General features: G+C 52.0%; 1 protein-coding gene across 6 annotated transcripts in view; it reads left to right on the top strand.

The window, feature by feature from the left end:
• The window catches only part of GPM6B (glycoprotein M6B), a 147,535-nt gene extending 125,577 nt beyond the window's left edge, over positions 1-21,958 (top strand). For 4 of the 6 annotated variants that reach the window (XM_058714360.1, XM_058714358.1, XM_058714355.1 and 1 more), the window contains 6 exons: positions 8,190-8,376; positions 9,911-10,067; positions 14,079-14,250; positions 16,061-16,134; positions 17,017-17,082; positions 19,844-21,958. In XM_058714360.1, coding sequence (XP_058570343.1) covers positions 8,190-8,376; positions 9,911-10,067; positions 14,079-14,250; positions 16,061-16,134; positions 17,017-17,082; positions 19,844-19,993 — 806 coding nt within the window. In that variant the 3' untranslated portion in view covers positions 19,994-21,958. Of the gene's footprint in view, positions 1-8,189; positions 8,377-9,910; positions 10,068-14,078; positions 14,251-16,060; positions 16,135-17,016; positions 17,083-18,298; positions 18,871-19,843 lie in introns of those variants that run through there. The other 2 variants (XM_058714356.1, XM_058714359.1) reach the window with 1 other exon arrangement.
• The last annotated feature ends 646 nt before the right edge of the window (positions 21,959-22,604 follow it).

The raw sequence follows: 22,604 nt of genomic DNA, 5'->3' as shown, positions 1-22,604 counted from the left end.
GTTTCCTTTGACAGGACAGGCTAGTGCACTCGGATGTTTTTTTGAGACAATTTCTGCCAGACACCCAAGTCTTAGTAACTATGGTTTGTCAGTCACTGATTCAAGAAAAAGGGATGCTCAAAAAAAAAAAAAAAAAAAGGGTGCTAGTTCAGCTCGCAACTCCATTCCATGAGAACTTTTCCTCAACACAGCAGTCACACGTTGTGCTTTCTGCCCCTGCCCCCCAAAGTTGCGTCGCACAGACCGTTCAAAAGGTGTAAAAACACTGACACCTTAGTGCTATTGATGAAAAGAGTTTTAACCTGGCAGACCCCCTGAAAGAGTCCCCGGGTCTCCCAGGGCCTTGGTCCCCACCTACCCCCCCACCCCGGTTCCGGTTCCCCCTTACGCAGAATAGAATGACCTGGGGAGTGGGTGACAAATGCAGAAGGAAAGAAGGAACCGCCTCTCTCCCCAGACCTACAGGAATCTGCATTTTTAACGAGATCCCCAGGGAATTTCTAGGCACATTCAAGTTTGAGAGGCCCCGCTGTTTAACAGGGCTCTGCAAACTTTTCCCGTAAGGGGCCAGATGGTAAATATCTGTGGCAACAACTCAGCTCTGCCTTTGCAGCTTGAAAATAGCCACACACAGTCCGTCAACTGATGCATGTGGCTGTGTTCCCATCAAACTTTATTTATGCACACAGAAATTTGAATTTCATATACTTGCGTCGTGAAAAAAAAAATGAGACAATGTGATTCTTTGACATCTAAAAAGTCATTTAGAAATGTGAAAAAAAAAAAAAAAAACATTATTAGTTCCCAGGCCACAGGAAGAGCAGTGTGGCCCATCGGCCATGGTTTGCTGCCTCTTTCTCTGTGACATTTATTCCTTAGCTTGGATGCTCATTGAAATCAGTTGAGGAGCTTTTTTGTGTGTGTCCTTAAAAAAGAGAAAACCTCAGGGCACCTGGGTGGCTCAGTCGGTTGAGGGTCCGACTTGGGCTCAGGTCACGATCTCAAGGTTCGTGAGTTCGAGCCCTACGTCGGGCTCTGTGCTGACAGCTGGGAGCCTGGAGCCTGCTTCGGATTCTGTGTGTCCCTCTCTCTGCACCTCTCCTGCTTGCATTCTTTCTCTCTCCAAAAACAACAACAACAACAAAAAAAAAACATAAAAAAATAAAAAGACAAAAACCTAGTTCCTGAGTCCCACCTTCAGAAATAATGATTTCATGGGTCAGTGGTGAAGTCTGGGCATCAGGGCTTTAAAATGCTCTTCAGACCATTCTAACTTGCAGCAAAATTTGAGAACTTCTGCTCTATGTTTTTAAAACAAAGTTTAAGGCTTTAAAAAAAAATTTTTTTAATGATTTATTTTTGAGAGAGACAGAGCATGAGCAGAGGAGGGGCAGAAAGAGGGAGAGAAAGAATCCGAAGCAAGCTCTGAGTTGTCAGCACAGAGCCTGACGTGGGGCTCTAACCTGTGAACCGCGAGATCATGACCTGAGCCCAAGTCAGACCCCCAACCACTGGCTAAGCCACCCAGGGGCCCCCTAGACTTTTTTGTTTTTAATGGTAGAATCTGCTGCAGACCGCGACGGCTCTTGTAACCTTTGAGCCGGGTGGTCTCCCCCTTGGCGCTATTGACGTCTTATGCCCCGTCATCCTCTGTCGTGTGTCCGTGCGCACGTGTGCGGTGGGAGGGTGGCGCACTGCAACGTAGGGGTTCAGCACCGTTCCTGGCTCCTACCTACAACGTGTCAAAGGTGTACTCCGGGTTGCAATGACTGAAAACCTCTCCACCCCCTGCCATCAGGCCCCCGGAGGACAAAAGCGTCCCTACTGGAAAACCACCGATCTCAACAACGGATACTTTTTTTGTTCCTGCGATCTTGATTTCCCCACCTTGGCCCTGGTGACATTTGGCACTACTGAGGACAACCAAAAATAGCTCCAGGCGGTGCTGAATGTCCCCTAGGGGACACAGCCACCCCCTGTTGAGAACCGCTGCTCAGGCCATTTCAGAACGAGGGTGGCCTCTGTCTGCTGACATTCAGTGTTGTTTCTCTGAAGTAGGATTCTGTCTGCCTCCATTTTCCGGTTGCCTGTTGTTTCAAAGTTGCAAACCTTGGTTAATTCCTTCCATTTTTTGGCTCATTGGAAACCAGTAAAGTAGCAGGGAAGGCGGAGCTTAGAGGGCCTGGGGTGTGTGTGTGTGTGAGAGAGTCTGTGTTGCGCACGCGCTCGCTCTCGCACTCTCTCTCTCTCTCTCTCACTCATTCCCTGGGGAAGAATCTGAGCCCTTGTTCCTGCCGTCCCTCCTTCTGAGCCAGCATTAAATCTGCAGCCAGGATCACAGACGACTCGGGGCAAATCACTGGGCTCTTATGAACTCAGCCATGGCAACGGCCATCCGCAAGCCCGGGGACAAAACGTGTTTTATTCTGTTGTTCTGCACAAAAGGTTCTAGAGACGCTGGAGACAAAATGGCCATTGAGAGTCAGAGGCACTGATGCGTATTTTTTTTTCCCCCTACTATATGGTTTATATTTAAACTGTCTTAGGCTAACGCACACTGGAGTCTTTGTGTGAATCAAATTCTAAAAACCTCTTTGGCCAGAGCCTGGTTAAATGAAGGCTTAAGACGTTATTAACCTAACAGAGGTTTGGGGGGGGGGGGGCGGTTGGAGAGAGGCACCGACAATCACTAGTAAAATGTGCTAGAAACCCTAGCTTTGATTTTTTTGTTTTTGGTTTTGTTCCCCCCCCCCCACCCCCCGCCTTTTACATGAGCCGATCACAGTCATCACAAAATGCTTTCCTTGCTTTTTCTGGTGCGCGTTGAACCCAACGTCACGGCCGGTTTGAAGCCTGGGAAAACTCAGTCCGTGCATTTACAGGAACGTCCAAGAGAAGCAGGCACCTCCCTCGGCGGCGCTCCGCGGTCCTCTGATTCGGAGAAGGCGCTCCCGTTGTACTCTTCGGAAGGCCCGCCGAACAACTTGGAACATTTTGTTTTGCTTCCTTGCAGACCCTGGAACTTGCGTTTGATTGGCAGGTGGCTAGAGTGTTCTGGCCGGGTCCGGTGGGCCGCCTCTTAGGGAGAAAACCCCCAACACGGACGGCGCACAAAAGCGGGACGCACCCCCCCCCCCACCCCCCGGCATGGGGGAGATGGGACTGTTGGCACAAGTGGGCTCCTCAGACTTGCCTGTGCACAGATCACCTGGGGGCTTGCTGATCGGGGGTGGGGGTGGGGTGAGAGCCTGTGTTTCTCCCCGGCTCCCTGCTGGGGTTGACCTTGCCCATCCAAGGACCACGCTCTGCAAAGCGCAGGGTCTAAGTTGCTTTCAACCTATAAATGGCGCACTCGGGGCTTTGGTTGGCCTCAGAAAGTTCTCGCTGCCATCCAACAGAAGCCAACGGCGTCCCTCTTTAGCTCCTTACAGACCCACGAATCCGATCGCCCACCAGAAAGCCTCCCTTGAGGTGACAAGCAGTCGCCTCAAACTCAGCATGCCTAAAACGGAACTCACGTGTGTTCGAAAAGCCTAGCCCCGTTCTGGTCACGCCTCGCTGGAGGAACAGTGAGGGTTTACGACCCCAACCTGTTCCCTGCGGATAAAAGTGCTCCGTGGCTTCCCCTGATTCGGAGCATCAAGTCCAGAGTCTTTAACGCAGCCTGGAAAGCCCCAAGGGGTCAAGCTCCGACAGATCCCTCCTTGCCTTCCTTCCGCTGCCCTCTCCGGCCTCTCTGTTCTAGCTTCTGTCATCCCTGGGAAAGCGCCCTGCCCTTTTCCACCGTAGAGCTTTTGTTTGCCATCTGCCTGCTTCCCGGAGCCCCCCTCTGGCACCTATCCTTTCCCTTTACCAAATGAGTTCAAATCCACCCTTCGTATTTAGGCTCTGGAAGCCGTCGCTGCACCCCACCCCAAGCCTCAGTACGTCGTGTCCCCCCCACCCCCCGTCTGCTCTCCTAGGACTTCTGGGTAAACCATTGGGTGAATGTCGCTCTCCCCCCACCGCCCGTGAGCTCCGTTACAGGGTGTGTCGTGCCCATCTTAGCCCACCAGCCCCACGCTTGGGACATTGGAGACACCTGGGGAGCATTGAATATTCACTCGTGGAATGAGATGGAACGAAGGAGTGGACGGGCCGCTCCCTCCTCCCAGTGCTGCTGTCCCCGCCCGGAGCTCTTACTCCACTTAACCGACAGCTTCGGTTAAACAAGGCCTTCGAGAGACCCCAGTAACGGAGATAAGAGCCAGGTTATGGGGGAAGAGTTTCTCTTTTTGGAGCGAACCCTGGTTCTTTGGTTCTGCTGAGCATTTATTTTACCAATTGACTCGTAAGCCACGGGTGGTTCTGCGTAAGCCTGCCGTCTCGTACCTTGAAGACCGTTGTTTCCTATCTTTTGTCCAGTTTTTTAAGTGTTTCAGGCAGGAGAATAAATCAGCTCCCCGTTACGCCGTCTTGGCCAGAAGCCAGGAATCCTCTGGTGGAGGTGGGGAGACAGTAAAGAGCTCGCGTGATTCTCGAGGGGTTCTCCGGTTGGAGCGTACGTGACGATACCCCAAAAGGCTTGTTTGGCTCGGATCGCCGGGGCCACCCCCCGAGCTTCTGCTTCGGTGGCTCGGGGGTGAGTTGCAGGAGTTGGCATTTTCCAGTCTGCTGAGAGGTGATGCCGATGCCGCTGGTGCTGGGAGCACCCTCTCGGCCCCACTGCTCCCCGGGGCGGGTCGGCCGAGCCCTTCTGGAAATGGTTAGTGAATGTCGCAAGCTTTGTAAGCCGCGCGCTCCCTGTCCGGGCTCCTCAGGGGTGCCATGGTGGGGCAGCAGTAGCCGCAGTCTGTCAACGGATGGGTACGGCCGTGTTCCAATAAAACTTTATTTACAAAAACACAGGCTGTCGTCTGCCGACCCCCGGTCGAGGAGAACGCTGAGCCTTGCCCCTGGGGGTTAGGACGGGGGGGACTGGCGCCTCCCTCCAGAGGGAAGGGAGAAGTCATTCTTTCTAGCACACCGCTAGTCCCTCGAGAGAGTCGGGTTGCTGAACTTCAAGATGGCAGCAACAGCATTAAAGCGAGCACGGGGCCCTGTGAGAGCACAGGTCGTGTGCCGGTGAGGCTGGCCTGAGCACGTGTCACCATCATGACCGCCTCTGCCACAGCCTTACCCGCCTGTGTTGCCGGTCGGAGATGCTGTTAACGTTTAGGAAACACATTTAGAAAACGTATTCAGGTCGGTCTTGGTTTCTCTGGGGTAAGTGTGTGGCATATGACCAGACTGCCCGTGTTTGAAGATGCTAGCTTTCTAGAATGACAGAGAAGGTACAGTGGGGGTGATCCATTTATAGAAGGTTGGATAGCCACCACACGTGCGAGTTTAGCGTGCAACTGACCAGCCAAGGGAGAATACACCCTTCATCCAGCCGTGTTGTTTCCTGTAAATTCTTCCCGTGGCGGATTCCACAAGCTTCTCCTCACATTGGCCAGCAGGGTCCCCGGGAGATTCGTCTGTGTGTGTGGAACCACGATGCCCAACGTGGTGACTGCTTTTCCAAAACTAGACCCACCGCACGGGGGTATCTGGAGTATACCTTTGGGAGTAATTGAAAAAATAAGTTGTTCAGGCAGCCTTCCTCGTCACGCTTAGCATATCAAGATGGAGCCGTAGTGCCACCGGGCCTGTCTGCAGAAAGCTGTGCCCGACCCCTCTCGGATAGGAATTCTGTCCCCTCCTGCTGTCCTCTCCCTGCTACCGCCCCCCCCACCCCACCCCGTGGCTCTCCATCAGTCTCTGACTCGCCGTCGTCACGCTGTGCTATGATAATTGCGTTACTTGTGTGCCTGCGGCTTCGTGTGGTCCCCTTGAAGGCAAGGGGGACATGCTATTTTGTATTTGTACCCGGGCCTTCCCAAAGCACCGACTTCGTGAAATCCAAAGTAGAACTCAGAACCCAGCTCGCCTTACAGAGAACGGAATACGTGGCAAGTCAAAACGGGTCTTCCAAAGCCGTGCTTTGTGATGAGAGAACGTTCTGTGGCTGTTGAGCATGTGACACGTGGCTAGTACAACTGAGGAACTGGGTTTTTTTTTTTTCTTTCTTTTTCTTTTTTTGGCTACCATGCTGGACAGCACAGTCCCAAGGCCACACAGCTGTGTCCGGTGAGGAGTGGACACCACTTGTTAGCCAGGGAAGCTGCCGTCGATCTTGTTCATCACACCCCCCAACGGGCTGAGGACGGGGGAGGCGGTGAGCGACAGCTATGACACACGGGTCTCCTTGCTCTTCACGTAACGGGCCACGAGGCTGAGGATCATAGTTTGTCTTGCTTGGGCCGGGTCTGGAGACCGTTTGGACCTCCGGTTGCCGCCTTCTCCCCCCTCCTCCCCTCATTCCCCAGAAAGTTGTATGACCGACTAAGACGGAAGTCCGTTGCCCTTGCTCCCAAACTTCAAATGTCCAAAGCCCTCAAAGGTACCACCTTGCTAGTGAACTTGAACCGTATTGCGCGCTGGTCCCCATTGTACGTAGTCGCGCGATCCACTTCCGGGACGTGGTTCTTCATCGCAACAGCCGGCCATCCTTGGAAATGAAAGACAGCACCCTTGCTTATGAAGCCCTGACCTTTCTTATTTTCCAGCAAACTGAAGAGAAATGTGGTAACGAGTGTTCATAGTCCCTTCTTGGGGTGGGCTTAGGCAAATGCTACTTTTTTTTTTTTTAATGCGTATTTATCTCTTGAGAGAGAGAGCAAGTGGGGAAAGGGCAGAGAGAGGGGACAGAGGATCCCAAGTGGGCTCTGCGCTGACGGCACAGAGCCCGACGCGGGGCTTGAACCCATGAACCACGAGATCATGACCGGAGCCGAAGTCGGACGCTTGACCGACTGAGCCACCCCGGCGCCCCAGGCAAATGCTACTCTTGAATGAGATGCCCTCCCCAATGGCAAAGTCCGTCTCCAGCGTTTTGTGCTGGGTCATTTCTTATCTACTATAAAGACCATTTCGGGGGGGGGGGGGCAGGAATACCTAGCTGGCTTAATGTGCTCACCTTGAAGCAGTGAACCGCTCTTGATTGCTGTTAAACATCCTAATGCCGTCCAAGTTCGATCTCCCAGACAAGCCATTTACTTAAAACAGCGATGGGAGGTCAGGAGAGGTACCCCCATCACCCCGAGACCAGCACTGCTTTAACCGAAACGTAAAGGTCTCCGAACTGAAAATGTCACCTGGCGCTGCCCCTTGGGAAGAGATTTCTGGACATCTCGAGTTGGTTTTTTTGTTTTGTTGTTTTTTTAATGAAGAAAAATCTTCTCAAGATGAACCATGAATTGTGGCTCTTTCTCCTTCATTTCACTTCATGGACGCTCATTTTGTCTTTTCTGTTTTTCCCCTCTGTTCCTTTTCCTTCAAGTACTTAAATGTCACCCACCAATTCGAGCTTACTCTGCACCACCTGCACTGGGGAAGGAGGCAGGTGGAAGCCGGGGAGGGTGGGAGGAGGAATGAAGTCTTTGTATTCGAAAGCTGAGGGCATTCGAGAGTGACACGAAGGAAACCTGAGCGGACCCACTCGCGTGGACGTGGGTGACTTTGTACTTGTAAGGCCCCCAAACCCCCATCGCCTTTCCACAATGACCACGTTGACCCTTTTCTGAACGCAGCAACAGTGTGATTTACTGTATCTGCTTCTTCTGGTCGCCCAGGAGGTCAAAGGCTGGGAGAAAGCCATTGGCTGCTACGGCAATAGAGGTACTCGAAACCCCCCGAGGTTGAGGTTGGGGGGGGGGGGTGTCACTATTGATTCTTCGTGAAACTCGAGCTTCACTGCCGTCCTGTCCTCTCTTTCGACCTCCTCAGCGGAGTGCGTGCCCCTCGGCGTCCCCGGAGAAGCCGCCTGCCTGCCCTGCCCGCCCCAGGTCAACGAGGAAGGTCTAGAATCGGGACTTACTCCAGAACATTTGTCAGTTGGCCGCTCTGTGCTCACCCCGAGCAAATTAAAGCTACGTTCCCTCTCGGAGCCCCAGGGTGCTCAGCACAGAGCGGGGCACGACCCCGCTGGCCCTTGGCCCGTTGAGCTGTTAGGCACAGAGCATGCGAGGGGAGACGGGCACGGTAGCGCGTCTCTGCGGAGGTGCGGTAAGCGATGAAGACCGAGGCGTCGTGCCGTAACCGCTGCGTTTTCTCTCCTTTGGGTCCAGGCTGCTTCGAATGCTGCATCAAGTGTCTGGGAGGAGTCCCCTACGCCTCTCTGGTGGCCACCATCCTCTGCTTCTCTGGGGTCGCCTTGTTCTGTGGCTGTGGGCACGTGGCCCTCGCGGGCACCGTGGCGATTCTCGAGCAACACTTCTCCACCAACACCAGCGACCATGCCTTGCTGAGCGAGGTGTAAGTACCCGCTTCCCCTTGGAGACGGATTTCAAATGCAACTACCCCGTGATGGTTTCGAAAGGACCAGTGAGCTCTCCTGGCAGGAAACGGATGCTTTCCTTCAAGCTTCCTTGCAGGCAGATGGAAAAAAAGCGCACAAGAGGAGGAAAAAAGGAAAGGGCCAAGTAGGCAGTGAGCGTTTGGCCCCAGGGGCGTCCGGGGACTGCAAGGGGGACACACAGGACTCCACACACACACACACACACACACACACACACACACGCCGTGCACGTGGTGGGGCTGTGGCAAGGTGGTCACGCCAGAGACCGTCTCCCTAGCTCCTAAGTAGCGATGCCGTCTGGGGTCCTTGCGGGAAAGGACCATCCCCGAGTGCGAGGGACCCTGTTGACTTGCCCCAACTCTCAGCGTGCAGGGGCAGTGTTCTTCCTCCTCCAGGAGAACGAATCCCAGAGCATCCTCTGATGCAGAAAAGGGGACGTTTCAGGGCTTTAGCCCCAAGTCTCTGGCTGCCCATTCTGGAATTTTCAGTGGAGGCCCAGCAGAGACTCTCCTTTTCTCCATTTCCTTCAGTGCGGTCTTGCTCCTTCCTTGACTGCCAAAGTCTCACCGCACGTTTAGGCGTCTTGTGACCGAAAGAAGCTTCTCTCCCAGCTGCAAAAGGCAGGAAGTTTTATTGAACAATAATGGAATGATGTTGGAAGAGTCCTTAGGGAATTTTCTTCTTTGTCTTTTGTTTTGTTCCGTGTTCGCAAATGACATCCACAGGAATGTGTGGGGGTGGGGGAGGTGGCAAGGACCCCCAGCCAGGACAAGGCGCTCCCTGAGTGTCAGCTGTGTGCAAGGAAGTCCAAGAAATACCTACCAAAACTGATCCCGGGAGCCGTATACCGATCTAACGAGCTAGTGATCCCAGTCGATGGCTCTTAAACTTCCAAGAAGCATCAGAAAACCCCCATGCCCACGCTTCCACGTGTGATAAGAAGATGAGTGCACAACTTCCTCCCTAAACAAGCCCCTGAGCGCTTCTCTAGGGGCTCGTGAGAGTAACGTTATGCACGAGGCCTGGTTGGGAGGCGTTTTGCTATGGCGGAAAGAACATGCGGTCCTTGGAGCAGAGTTCAGAGACTGGCTCTGCCCCTCCCTGCGTGTCCTTGGATGAGTCACTTAACTTCGCAGTCGATGCCTGTGTGTCCTTATGCGCCCGATGAGGATTCTGATCCTCACGGCACAGGACTTGGGGCATATTAAAAGATGACAGCTGGGCCTCTGCCCTTGACCAGGCAGACTTCTCCCTTGCCTGGAGAGGTTGTCCATCTGACCCTTGGGCCCTCCTTGGGAGAGAGGCCCAGGTTGCTGTGGCGTGGGCAGGGAGGCCGGCCTGGAATGCCGCATGAGCCCACGGCAGCCATCGCTGGGATGGGAGGGGTCACGGGACCCGACCACCGTCATGGTCGCCCTCCGGTGGCGCAAACATCTTGCCCTCGCCCCGTGGTCCACTTCCCTTTTCTGGATCTCGCCTTCCTTTCTGCAGAATACAACTGGTGCAGTATGTCATCTACGGGATCGCGTCCTTCTTCTTCTTGTATGGGATCATTCTGCTGGCAGAAGGCTTCTACACCACCAGCGCCGTGAAGGAGCTGCACGGCGAGTTTAAGACAACCGCCTGCGGCCGGTGCATCAGTGGGATGGTGAGTACGAGCCTCTGGTTATGTGACACACAAGCAGGGCCACGCCCCTGTGCCTCCCTTTGTATTTGGTCAAAGCTATGAGCCGATGGTGGGTGGACGGAGCGTCCGCGACGCGGATGTTGTTCGTACATTCTAGAGTTGCAGAGATGGAACAATTTGCAACATCTCATTCTTGCTGACGATTAACGCCTGCTGCCGCAGCACCAAGCATTTCCCTTATGAATATACAGGCCATCAGGGCCCTAATGGTTTTTTCAGATAGAAAGTTCTTGCTGTGAAAGGAGGGAACTGCCATGTTGTCTCCGCGCCCCCTTGCGTTTGTCTTGGAACACGGACCGTGGCCCTAAAGACCGTGTGCCGGGATAAACTGTCGCGATTCCTTGGAAGTCCCAGGCACTTCTCCTCCCAAGCACCCGGTGGGGTATTTGCTAGTCACAGGCTCTTGTCCTCAAGAAGCTCGCAGCAAACGCCAGCCCGTGGGGCCAATCTGGCCTGCCATCTGTTTTCGCGCAGCCCACGAGCTAAGAATGGCTATGTGTCCTTAACTTGGTGGGGAAAATTATCCATGGAAATGATGTCAGATTCACGTTTTGGTGAGCGTCGTATGATTGGCACCCGGCCACATCCACGCCGTCGGTGGCTGCTTTCACGCTCTCCCAGCAGAGCTCAAGAGTTGAGACCGAGCCGGTACGTGGCCCGCGGGGCCTAAACTGACCCCCGTCTGGCCTCTTGCCGGCATTTGCCGACCTCTGGTCTGGAGGAGGGCAGAGCTTAAGAGCTCGGTAAAAGACAGGCTTACAAAGGGCCGCGTCACCAAAGGAAACTCAGTGGTGGGCAGAGAGGCTGGGAAGGAAGAGTCACGTATGGAGTCGGATGTGGGGCACGTTGAGTTCGTAAATGGTGCGTTCACATCAAGCATCTCCCTGGAGTCTGGGCGCTGACGGAACTTTCTGGTCTTGCTGAAGAAAGGACGTACGGTCTGGCTTCAAATGCCGGGGGGCGCCCAGCAGTCAGAAAAACCCTCCTTCCTCCTCGGAGGACCACAGCTTGTAGCGTATTTCCCCGTGAGCAGGTGTGTGCCCCGTGGCACGGTGCGGAGGCCCCGTCTTACCCTGGGTGGCCATGGCCACTGCTCATCCCAGGAGCGACCTTGGTCCTAAGGAAACTACTGAGATGCACCGTCCCTGCTGCTTCCCTGTCTGGCCCTTGGTTCCTGGCAAGTTTCAGAGTCCTTTGCCAAACAGGCCGGGGACAGAAATCCAGACAGGAGCACAAGGCAGTGGGGCACCGATGCTGCCCGCACAGTAAGAGGGGGGCTCTGTGGCCAGCTCAGGTGGGAGGATTGGGAACCAGCAGGGGCAGGGCCGAGGCCCAGAAAAGAGCGGGGTGCTCCTGGGAGCCACGAGTGTGCCCCTGCCGGACCAGAAGGGTCTAGTGAAGAAGGGAGGAAACGACAGCTGCGGGGGACGGGACAGACCAGATCGGAAAGGCCCGGAGTGCCTGGCTACGAACAGAGGTGACAAAGAGGGGCGGGGAGTGGGAGACTCCCACTCAGGAAGGAGAGCACAGCGGACGGCAGGGAGGGAGAGCGAGAGGCCAGTATGAGGCTGTGACGAGTGGCGGGATCCCAGCTAGGCTCCGGGGACTGGGGACACATTCGGAGTGGGGGCAAGCCAAACGCTAGGGTTGGTGTGTGGGGCTAAGCGTGAGAGGAGGGAGTGAGGGCCAGGTCTCTGGCCCGGCGGCCCGTCGAGGAGGCTGCTTGTTCTTTCGGTGTCAGACCGTTGCTGGTGTCCACGGGCAGTCACCTAGTGTGTCACCGAGGAACTTGGGCTGGGGTTTCTGGGAACACTGGGGCTGACGCTTGACAGACTTGTGGCAGGCACGGACAAGGTGACACCGAGGTTTTAGGGGAAAAGATCCGTGGGGCACAGCCCGGTCTACCGGGAAGACCCAAGCGAAGGAGGCACCACCACCAGGGAGGTAAGGAATGTCATGGGGCTCAAGGAGGTGGCCAAGGAGAGCCCCCCCCCCCAAGGGTGCAGGTTGTTAAAACCTCAGGTCCAACCTCCGTGTCACTCTCGCTATCTTCCTGTGCTCGGAGCCCACGGCCTATGGCAAGTGGCACCTGCGGCTGGCATCTCTTACCCGGTGAGCTCTGGAAGTTTCTGAGGCAGCCCCTCTGGTTCTGCCCCGGCCTGTGCTGCATCAGGGGCCCGGCCGGTCCCTAATTCCCGCAGCACGACTGAGACCGGGCGATCGCTGTCACAGTCTCAGGGCAGGGCTGCCAGAGGCGATGCCAGTGTGGACACCGGTCCTGCGGGAGTCCGAGCCCTGTCTGTGCCCCTTTACTCTTTCCGAAGTCGGATGCTTAAGTGACTGAGCCACCTGGGTGCCCCTCAGGGTGGCTGTTTCACGTCAGGTTCACAGAACAAGGGCCTAAATGAGTTGTGGGGGTTTTATTTTATTTTATTTTTTTAGAGAGCACAGAGCAGGAGGCCGAGGGGCGGATGGGGAGAGGGAGAGAATCCCAAGCAGGCTCTGCACTCTCAGTGCAGAGCCCAATAGGAGCGTCCCGAGCTCCGTCAGGAGCGGAACCACAGGACCGCGGGGGTCTGACTGTACATTCAAGCAGATCATGGAACGGCCCTGCCTTGGGGCACGTCAAGAAGTCCTCGGTGGGGAGGCCTGATGACAGCTGGAGGCAACATGGCCGGTGAGGTGCAGAAGCTCAATGTGCTCCACCCACCTGGAAGCCGGGGGCCTGCAAAGCTGCCCTTGGTTCCCTAGAAGGCCTGGGGCACTGAGAAAGCGGCTCTGCCTGCTTCAGGCCGCCATGACGGGAACGGGCCGCGAGGGGGCGCTGGCCCCCGGGCCCTGGCCTACCTTTTGGAGTCCAGACCACAGCTGAAAGGTTAACCAAGCCGGGAACCCCCAGCCCTTTTACAAGTCTCTGTGGTGTTACTAGAAAGAAAGTATTCTTGGGAAGGGTAAGAAAAGGAAGCCTAGTCGGGAGTAGCCCATCCGCGAGCACTGAAACTGCTGAAATCGGCTTCTTTGGAGCTCTTTAGAAATGCAAATGTTCCTGAGGGTAGAAACGCCCTTGAATAAGAGTGACGTATTTCTGCAGTTTCAGGGGCTTGGGACCAGCAGGAGCTGGCCCCCCAGGCTGATCGGGGCTCAGCCCGCTCTGTTCCTGCAGTATGCAAAATCGAGGGAAGCTTCGGGTCTTCAGCATCGGCTTAAAAGCCAAATTAGAATTCTAAACCGTTGCCCACAAGCTCCGTGGGTGCGCATTCTGAAAATATGAATACCGGGACGTGACGTTTTTGGAACAGCCTTTCAAAGTTCTCTGAAAACTGGTAGCCAAGGCAGGTTAGGAAGGAAAGTAGAGGGAAATGAGAATTTTATCTTCTGTGCATGAAGTTTGTGTTCAAGGCTATTTTAAAGGTTCATAGTGAATTCGCAGGATCTTGAACCTAGCACGCTTCCTTTTGAGAAAGGGCTTCCTGTAGCTGTAGCACTGGTGAGTGACTGCCCATATGTTGTGTGAAATAAAGGCAATTTTTGAGAAACTGATAGCTTAGAATTCAGTGGCCTGTCCAAGCCTCCACCACTCTCCCATGGTAAGTGTGGAACCCATACTTAGGGATGCCCTCGTACCTGGTGCTCAGATTGGCTCTGGAATCTCAGACAAGGGAGATCACCTCCTGGCGTCTCACGTCCTCATTAGGGAAGCGAGGGCCCTGAACAGCCGCGGCGGTGGTGGCTTCGGGCTGTAACATTCTCCATCCTCTAGCTCTGGAGAGCGTGCCCACCCTGCCCCAGCCCTCGCTTCTCCTCTACCCCTCCCCCCGCCCCCTCACTTTGCCTTGTCGTTCCGGGGGCCCAGGCGGTGCCGGGAATGCATCCCACAGGTCCGGTATCCGGCCCCAACTACGTGAGCATTCCTCCCGGGGCCTGCACGCTACCCAGGTCACTGATGGTTCTTTTTCCTTCTCCTCGGTTCAGTTCGTTTTCCTCACCTACGTGCTGGGAGTGGCCTGGCTCGGCGTGTTTGGTTTCTCTGCGGTGCCCGTGTTTATGTTCTACAACATATGGTCAACTTGCGAAGTCATCAGGTCACCCCAGACCAACGGCACGGCCGGCGTGGAGCAGATCTGCGTGGACATCCGGCAATACGGTACTTCCTTCTAACGCCCAAGACGACCCTTTCTCCTCTTGTGCATAGGCCTGGACCTTAATTGTTCTAGGGCCGTCTTTTTAATCATCGTGATCCGTTTCATTTACTCTTCTCTTCATATAGTGTATGCTCTTAACCTGTGCTCTGTTTTCTGGAGGAAAACCTCACTTAGGCTCTTAGTTGTAGTTCAAGTTTTGGTTATGTGGCAACAGAACCCTTTCCAACTGCTTTATAAAGGAGCTGTGTGTTATGATCAGAAAACACTCCTGGATCTCAAAAGGCTACAGACTTGTTTTTCAAGTTGTTTCCCGTTTTGTACCGCTCCCCTTTCCATCCAAAATATTGCATAGACACTGCAGTCCAATTAATTGCTGTGGCCCACTCTTCAGATCCGGTCTTCTAAAGACGACTAACCTTTATCTGTACTGGAAAACAACATAAAATCCAGACGTACTTTAAAGTCACCAGACTGAACTCTGTCAAAGCCGGTGGTTGGAAACCCCTTGAAGCCTATTTTCTAATGAATGGGATCCTCCCAGCAGGCAGCTAAGGCTGGGTCATTCTGCCAAGCCCCAGAAGGCGCCCTTGCCCCTCCTGTCAATGAAATTGAGAGGCGGCCTCCTAAGTAAGGAGTTTAATTAGTGCTTCTTAGCCGAGATGGTAGGAAATCCTGTTCTTGGCAGAAACTGCGAGATGGGGGGGGGGGGGGGGGGGAGAAAGAACTTTTCATTAAAACTGCAGTGAAGATTGCCGGAGAGAGAGGACCATTTCATTTGTGCTGCTTGTTTTTCCCATGGGGCCGGGCTTCAACATCTTTCCTTCCAACATAACCAGAAGCTTGCCCAGCACTGCCCACTGCACTACTCTTTTCTCACAAAGACCAAGGTTCTACCACACTGGTCTTGCTGAGGGTTTGAAAACAGAGTGTAAAGAGGATTTGTAAACAGAGGTCTGTCATTGCCTTAGTAAATACTTTCCCTAAAACTTTTTGGCCCTCGGTGATCATATTTTTCAGTCTTCTGTATATGAAAGCACTGTGGAGACTTGTCTTTGCCCCTTCCCCTGAAGTATGAAGACTGATTCTTGGCCCATGGCAAGAAGGGAAGAAATAAGCAACTTTTTAAAAAATCCTTCCTTACTTCCTGGGAGAAGAAGAGTAACGTTCCTATTTAAAAGCATGTGCTTACTACGTGACAGCAAACAGAACAGTAACCCAAGGGGCAGTGTCATGGCGGGGAAAGGTCAAGGTTATAGTGAGAGGCACACAGTAATTGGTGTAGACTCCACGGGTGTCCCTTTTTGAAATTTCCAATTGGATTTTCAATACCACTGTAAAATGCAATTGTAAAAGACCTACAAAATCCAAATTACATAACAAATAACTGCCTTGAAACTCGGTGTACTGACTCTCCATTTCGGGACTTCAGTAACAAGTCCACGGACCAGGAAATGCTTCACGAGGGTGGCTGTCCTCCAGCTGTTTAACTAGAGTTCATCCGTGGGAACTAGGGCAAACAGCTTTGGAAATCAGGTTTTACAGATACCGGCACAACTAAACAAAGCATAATTTGGAGGGAAAACCAATTCAGGCCTACTTGACTTTGCTCTGGTCCTCCTGTCCGAGGAGGACTTGCTATTGATTCTAAAAAGCCTGGTCTGCCGAGGGCAGACAGGGCAAGTGTCGATGAAGAACAGAGTGGATGATTGATTACCTTGTAACTGGAACCCAAGTGGTGAGGACCATCGAGAGCCCGGGGCACTGCCGTGTGTGCTGATAATGACGAACGTTGTGTTGGGATTCACTTCACAGGTATCATCCCTTGGAATGCTTTCCCAGGAAAAATCTGTGGCTCTGCCCTGGAGAACATCTGCAACACCAATGAGGTAAACCCTTCTCCGGCAGGGGGCCTAGAGCAGTCACCTGGCAAAGCAGGCTGAGGAAAGGGCTCTTGGCCGTAGACAAAGCAAGAGCCAGTGCAAATGCTAGGAAGGAGAGCTTTCTGTAGACGGCCTTGTACGTAATCACCAGCACTCGGCCATTTGTGACCTAGAAAACGCTAAGGATCCTCACCTAGTGGGCTGGACCGTGGGAAATGGACCGAGAGCTGTCTCTTTGGGCAAGAATTTGAATCCTGCACATCTGGAAATACATGCCACAGCCTTCTTTCACCTTCACTTGGTTTTTCAAAGTAGGACATTTATCACAGAACAAATGCAAATTAATTTCCACCGAAAAGATTTCCTTGAACCTGTATCTAAGCCCAATTTCTATCAATCTAGTCACAGTTCATCTCTCGTTCAGCCTTAACTGGCAGTAAATAAATCCTAACCCGCTTTGGTTTAAAAGCAGAGCTCAGAATATTCTTTAGGCATCGGTTTATAACTGTCTATAAAAGAACATTCTTAAATGCACGAGTGGGAGCTTGCATATTTAAGAGACTCCTAGCATCAGCCCCTGCCTCCATCGTTAGCCAGTATGTAAGGTCCATACTGGCTCCCAGCAGGGGTTCTTAAACATGGCTCCACGGGGCAGTCCCGGAGGGCAATTCCACTCCCGGTGGAGGCCCAGCTACTGAGGTTAGACTAGTGGAGGGCACGGCCTGAGCAGCAGTTTCTGAAGCTTCCCGCATGGTGGCGCGGCCGGGCTATGACCCAGACCCGTGCACGCTGGCACGGAGCCTGGCCGCCGCCCATCGAGGAGAACGAACGGGCAGAGGCCCCATCCTTCCACATACAGTGCTCACACGGTGCCCTGTTCTTTTCTAGTTCTATGTGTCCTATCACCTGTTCATTGTGGCCTGCGCCGGAGCCGGTGCCACCGTCATCGCTCTGGTGAGTATCGGGCCCCAGGCTGGCCTAGTCTAGCTCCTGGCAGACAACTCGGGGACGCAGCACTGCTGGAGGGTAGTGGAATTTGGATTCTGGGGGGACAAGACACCCGGGCTGGCCTAGCGCATGCTTGCACGTGAGGCATTTACTGATTTGCCAGGAAAGGTTAATTTCCAACCGGAAATGCGTATATATACACATAGATGCACGTACTGATGTTCTTGTCAAGTCTCCTTAAACACTGAGCCCCTGTTCTGCGGGGAGACCGGGGGTTCGCTTTCGGCCAGCTGATGAACACATGACCTTGTTTTAGGAGTTTCTGTTTAAAGACAGTTATTTGGTATATACTGATTATCGCTGAACCGCAGTACAACTCCTCCCTGACCGAAGCTCGGGTGGCACCTCGGGGGCCCTCTTGCTGGCTCGAGACTTTTGAGAACACTTCATTCGGCACGACGGTTAGGAAACAGGTGCACAGCAAAATCACAAAAAGCCAAAAAAAAACCAAAAAAAAAAACCCGGCACGAACTCACCTGCAGAAAGGACACTCGTGTACGGTCCGAACCAGGAAAGCACGCAGCGCGGTGCCTCAGTCGACGACAGTCGGGAGACCCCGTCGTCACCCCGGTGCGGCCTGCCCACCGGTGCCTGTGAAAGTGCCCCGAGCAGTGATTGGGGGGGGGGGTTACAGAGTCACTTTAGCATGGGAGGAGAGTTGCAGATAGGGACCCTGCAAATCTTGTGGGGGCGCAAGCCTACTGCGTGTTTGCATGTACGTACGCACATCCGGGTGTAATGCCCGAGGGCCTGCTTTGTGATTTCAAGAAATCTAAGATGCGGGGAGCAGGAAGGAAACGTCACGTGCTCTTTAGAGCCCCTGAAAACTCGGGCCTGTCAAAATCACGCTGGCCACCTGTTCTCTTGCAGAGACACAGGCACAAAGAGGACTAAGTGGCGTGGAGGAGGCAGGGTGGGGGGAGACGAGGGGAAACAGGGCCTTTAGCTTCCAGCGGCAGGCTGTGGACCCAGCCAAGTCTTCCTAATAAAGGTACTGAGGGCAGAGGTGAGGACCAGCGGTGCGTACGAGAAGGGGGGGGGGGGGGTGGCACGCAGGAAAAGCTGTGTGGTGGCAAATGGGGGACAAAGAAAGTCCCGGGGCCTGAGCGGGCACCGGCCCTGACCACCTGTATCTCACTTCCTGTTTGTTCTCTCCCACCAGCTGATCTACATGATGGCTACTACATATAACTATGCTGTTTTGAAGTTTAAGAGTCGGGAAGACTGCTGCACTAAATTCTAAATTGCCTAAGTCCAACAAGGAGCTTTAGACAGCTCTGCGCGGTAGCCTGAAAGATCACTGACCCCACCCCCCCCACCCCTCCACCCCCCGATGAAAGCAGAGTCAGATGCTACCGTTTTGCTACAGTCATTTGTACATAGCTTTAGTCGACTCACTTTGCCTTGTAGATTAATAACATGTCTCACCCTAAGTGAATTACAAAACCGTGAGATCTGGCTTATTTCCACGGTGTGAAAAGGATTCAGTGATTTACTGGCATTGGGTGAGCATCCGGTAAAAAAAAAAAAAAAAAAATTGACCTTTGAGGGGTATCTCTAAGTGAAGTATTAACACTCTGTAATACCTGCATTTTCCGTTATTTTTGCTTGCTTGATAACCAACAGGAGTGCTCCACAGGAGATGGAAGACAGATCCGTTCTGATCTGCGTTTTGTTGTGTTAGACTCTGGAAAAAAAAAAAAAAAAGGACCTATTGTAAAGTTGATTACAAAATTTTTTGCTGATTCCCCGGTTCACTGCCCCATATGTGCCCCTCAAGTAAGTCAGCTAGAGGTTTCTACCGGGGCGGGGGAGGGTTCTTCTTTCCGCACACCACAGCCCTCCCTTGCAGAGGCACAGGATGGGTAACCTTGCCCCTGTGTTTTGGCGAGCAGTGACCGACTCCTCGTAGCCCGCTCTCAACCCGCACGTAAGATTTTAACGGCAAGAGCAATCGTGCCTGCCGTCGGAAAGCCTCCGCTACGTTGAACAGGAGAGAGGAGGAACTCGAGGTGTAGATTTTGCAGGGAAAACCAGGAAACTAGGTGGGAAAGAAGTGTTTGCTACATGAAGTGTCAAGGATGAGGATTCTTCCATTCTGTGACAGGCAGGAAGGGCCGTGACCCAATGGAAGAGGTAGCTTCCCGGCTCAAAACGTGTTAACACGGACCGCATGCTTGTTTGCGTCTAGCTCCTAATTCTATTGGTTTTGACATTCGCGTAAGTTTTCCGTGTTACGTGTGTAGTTTCGCATCTACTCAAAATACACATTGTTCACTTTGAGGCCTCTGGGGAACTGGTTTTTAGCCACCGACAAGCTAGAACCTCGCACTACACTTATTTCCAACTCCGCACACGCCGTGTTTCTGAACGTCTGCACGAGTTTTTAAAATGACTCCCCCCCCCCGCCCCCCACGGTCCCACCACCACACACACCCCCCTCCTGCTTCCTGTTTGCTTTTTCTTAACAGCAACTTGGGCCATGTTTTCCAGTTCATCACGTTGGTATACTAACTCTCCTTCCGCCTCTTACTCGTAAGCGTCCTCGTGGAGCTCGCTGCCGGGCTCCGACGGCTCTGCTCGCACGACGAGTATTAACGCAGAATAACCCTCTCCCTTTTTACAGTCGGGAGCGTCTAACCTGCCTCGCAGCTCGCTTTGCCTTCTGCCATGCTCACTAGCCATCATGCGCACCCTTCTCTTCCAGATCCACTTCCTCATGATACTGTCTTCTAACTGGGCTTACTTAAAGGACGCCAGCAAAATGCAGGCTTGCCAGGATATCAAAGCAAAGGAAGAGCAGGAGCTGCAGGATATCCAGTCTCGGTCCAAAGAACAACTCAATTCTTACACATAAACGTTTGCCAGAGCGTTACCGCCGCCGAAGTGACAGTTCTGACAAATCCACAGACAGCTGCTCTGCCGTCCAGATGTGTCCCCCCGCCCCCCCCCCCTTACCCCCCACCAAACTAATGTAGAGGTACAAACACTTCACTGTCTGTCTCGAGCTGCTGGGAGGGATTTCTAGGAACACCTGCCAGGAGGCCAGTCTTTTTCTTTAGCGCAGATACCGGAGGCTTCACGTTAGCCATTTTAAAAGGCAACACTTGGACAAAACGATGGTTCAGCTTTCTGAGATAGGTGGCCTGTTCCCACTTAGCCGTAGAGCAAGCCTCCCGCGAGAGAGGCCACGGGCACGTGGCATACTGCTGGAGCGGGACCGCCGATGGGCCGGCACGAAGCAGTGTGACCGTAAATTCACGTGTGCCCTCTGTCCGCGGGGTTTACCTGGGTAGGGAATAGAGTACCATTTCCCACAGCTGACATTTATTAAACTTGGGTTCCGAGACCATGTGAGTCTTAACGATTGAACTCTTTGTTTCAATTAGCTGCCGTCCCTACCCTTTAAGTCCAGGACCCGTTCCTCTCCCGATCCAGTCGGAAATCTATTTTTCAAGAACGCTGATAACTCTAATTCGGCTCCACCTACCCTTGAGGAAGCTGGATTGTGGCCCATCGACAAGCTTTCCAAAGTCAATTCTATAATAGCTTTCCTCTAATCCAACGGCCCAGGTGGCGTCGTCGTTCCTGGGGAATAAATGTCAGCTCTGCCTTAATGAGTATCTGTTTTCAATTTCTAAGAACTTAATTTTACAACAGGAGACCCCAAATCCCTCATCGCCCTTGGTTCCACAAATGTTTTTCTGAATTAAGAAGTGTTACCTTATTAAAATGACCACCGTTCTAAACCATTTGTACGTGGTCTCAATAGCAAGTTTACAGTTTCATACCAACTATCTGAAACCGAATTACAAATAGACCACAGACCTCCTACTTTTCTAGACTTGAATACTTCAGTAGTTTAAATTAGGGTTGGTATTTAGTTCCTTTTTTAAATCTAAATCATTCCTGGAATAATAAAAGTTTGATGTTCAGCAAAAAAAAAAAAAAAAAAAGAAAAAAGAAAAAAAAAATCCACCTTGAGTTTAAGCCATTTTCAAAAGAAACTTGCCTTCTAAATCATTCTGTTCCAGAACATTAAGTGATTAGAGGTATTGGGTATTAGTGATGGTAAACTTTGTGTTGCTCTTTATGAAATGATACATATAACCGTTGGGTGCATCCGTGCTTTTAAAAGGGGCTGCATAATATAGGATTAACTCTGTATATTCATGTTAAGAATTAACTTGTGGTTTGGCTGTTTCCTGGATTTTAAAACATACACGTGTGCAGAAATGTCTTAAGATGAAGCATACCTTTGTCAAGATGCTATTAAAATTGAACATCAAGGATAAGATTTCATTTGGATTCTTTTTGTTGTTGTTGTTAATGCCTACAAAATGCCTATTTGGATCTTGACTTTTTTTTTTTTTTTTTAATTGGGAGAAGCTCTCTTCTGTGTAGAACAGTTCCAGAATAGCTAGTTTTGTTTTCCTGTTGCATGACAGACTTCAATATTTTTTTTTTTTTCCAGCAGTGGAGGTGCTGTTAGAGTCCAGTGTTCTAGAAGAGGCAGTGTCTAAAGCCTAATTTTACTTTTCTAATTCTGGTAGCTATTACCAAGAATTTTTGAAAGTTTTGTTTAAGTAGTCTAATATTTTTTATGTAAAGAGCATTAAATTTTGCTATGTATAAATTTTTGTAACCTAACAGTGAATCAATATTTTCTATCAGTGCCAAGGGCTTCCTGTAGTTCTATTCAAGTGTTACAATAAATATTTGTAGATAATAGTCAATACTTGTGTATGCTTATTTTAAATATCTAGGTGGAAATAGTTGTGGATGTACTAAGAGTAATGCAATAAAAGTATAGCTTCACTCACTTGCCTTTTTACCATACATAAAATACTATCTTTCTGTGTCTGCAGTACGGTGTCATTTTTAAACAGTACGCACAATCGACATTTCACATGTGTATGGACATCACGTTTCCACGACAATGCTACCGACAGCTCTAGAGTTCTGTGAAGGACAGATACTTCAACAAACGAAAGCAATTATAGGTGTGGGGTTAACACAAAGCTCAGGTTTGGGGAAAGTAAGAACAAGGACCATCCTTCCTAAGGGTCTGGGCACCCGTGGCTCCTGTACAAACCCGAAGTGTAAAAGTCTACTAAAAGAAGATGTCTGCAGGAAGGGTAAAAGAGCTCGATCCAACAGGTACTCTCGACAGCAGCAGAGCTTAGTTTGTCACTTGGGATTTTCATTTGACTATCTGCTTAAACTACTTACCTGTTGGCACGAGTCTGCATTTGGATTTTCTTCACCTGACCTTTCTAAGCATCAGCTCTTGTCCCCTACTGAGACCTTGCCTTTCTAAATGAGGTGCCACCTCAGGATCATCACCCTTCCCTAGGCTCAGCAGGAGAACAATCAGGAGCCCAATGAGGATGCTCTTTGCCACACGCCCTAATACCTCCCGTTTCTGTGGCATTTTGTGCGATTGTTACAGGAGTCCCCTGAACAAT

Source organism: Neofelis nebulosa, chromosome X (assembly GCF_028018385.1).
Source record: "Neofelis nebulosa isolate mNeoNeb1 chromosome X, mNeoNeb1.pri, whole genome shotgun sequence".
NCBI classification, from domain to species: domain Eukaryota; kingdom Metazoa; phylum Chordata; class Mammalia; order Carnivora; family Felidae; genus Neofelis; species Neofelis nebulosa.
This window is presented reverse-complemented; position numbering and strand designations above follow the sequence as displayed.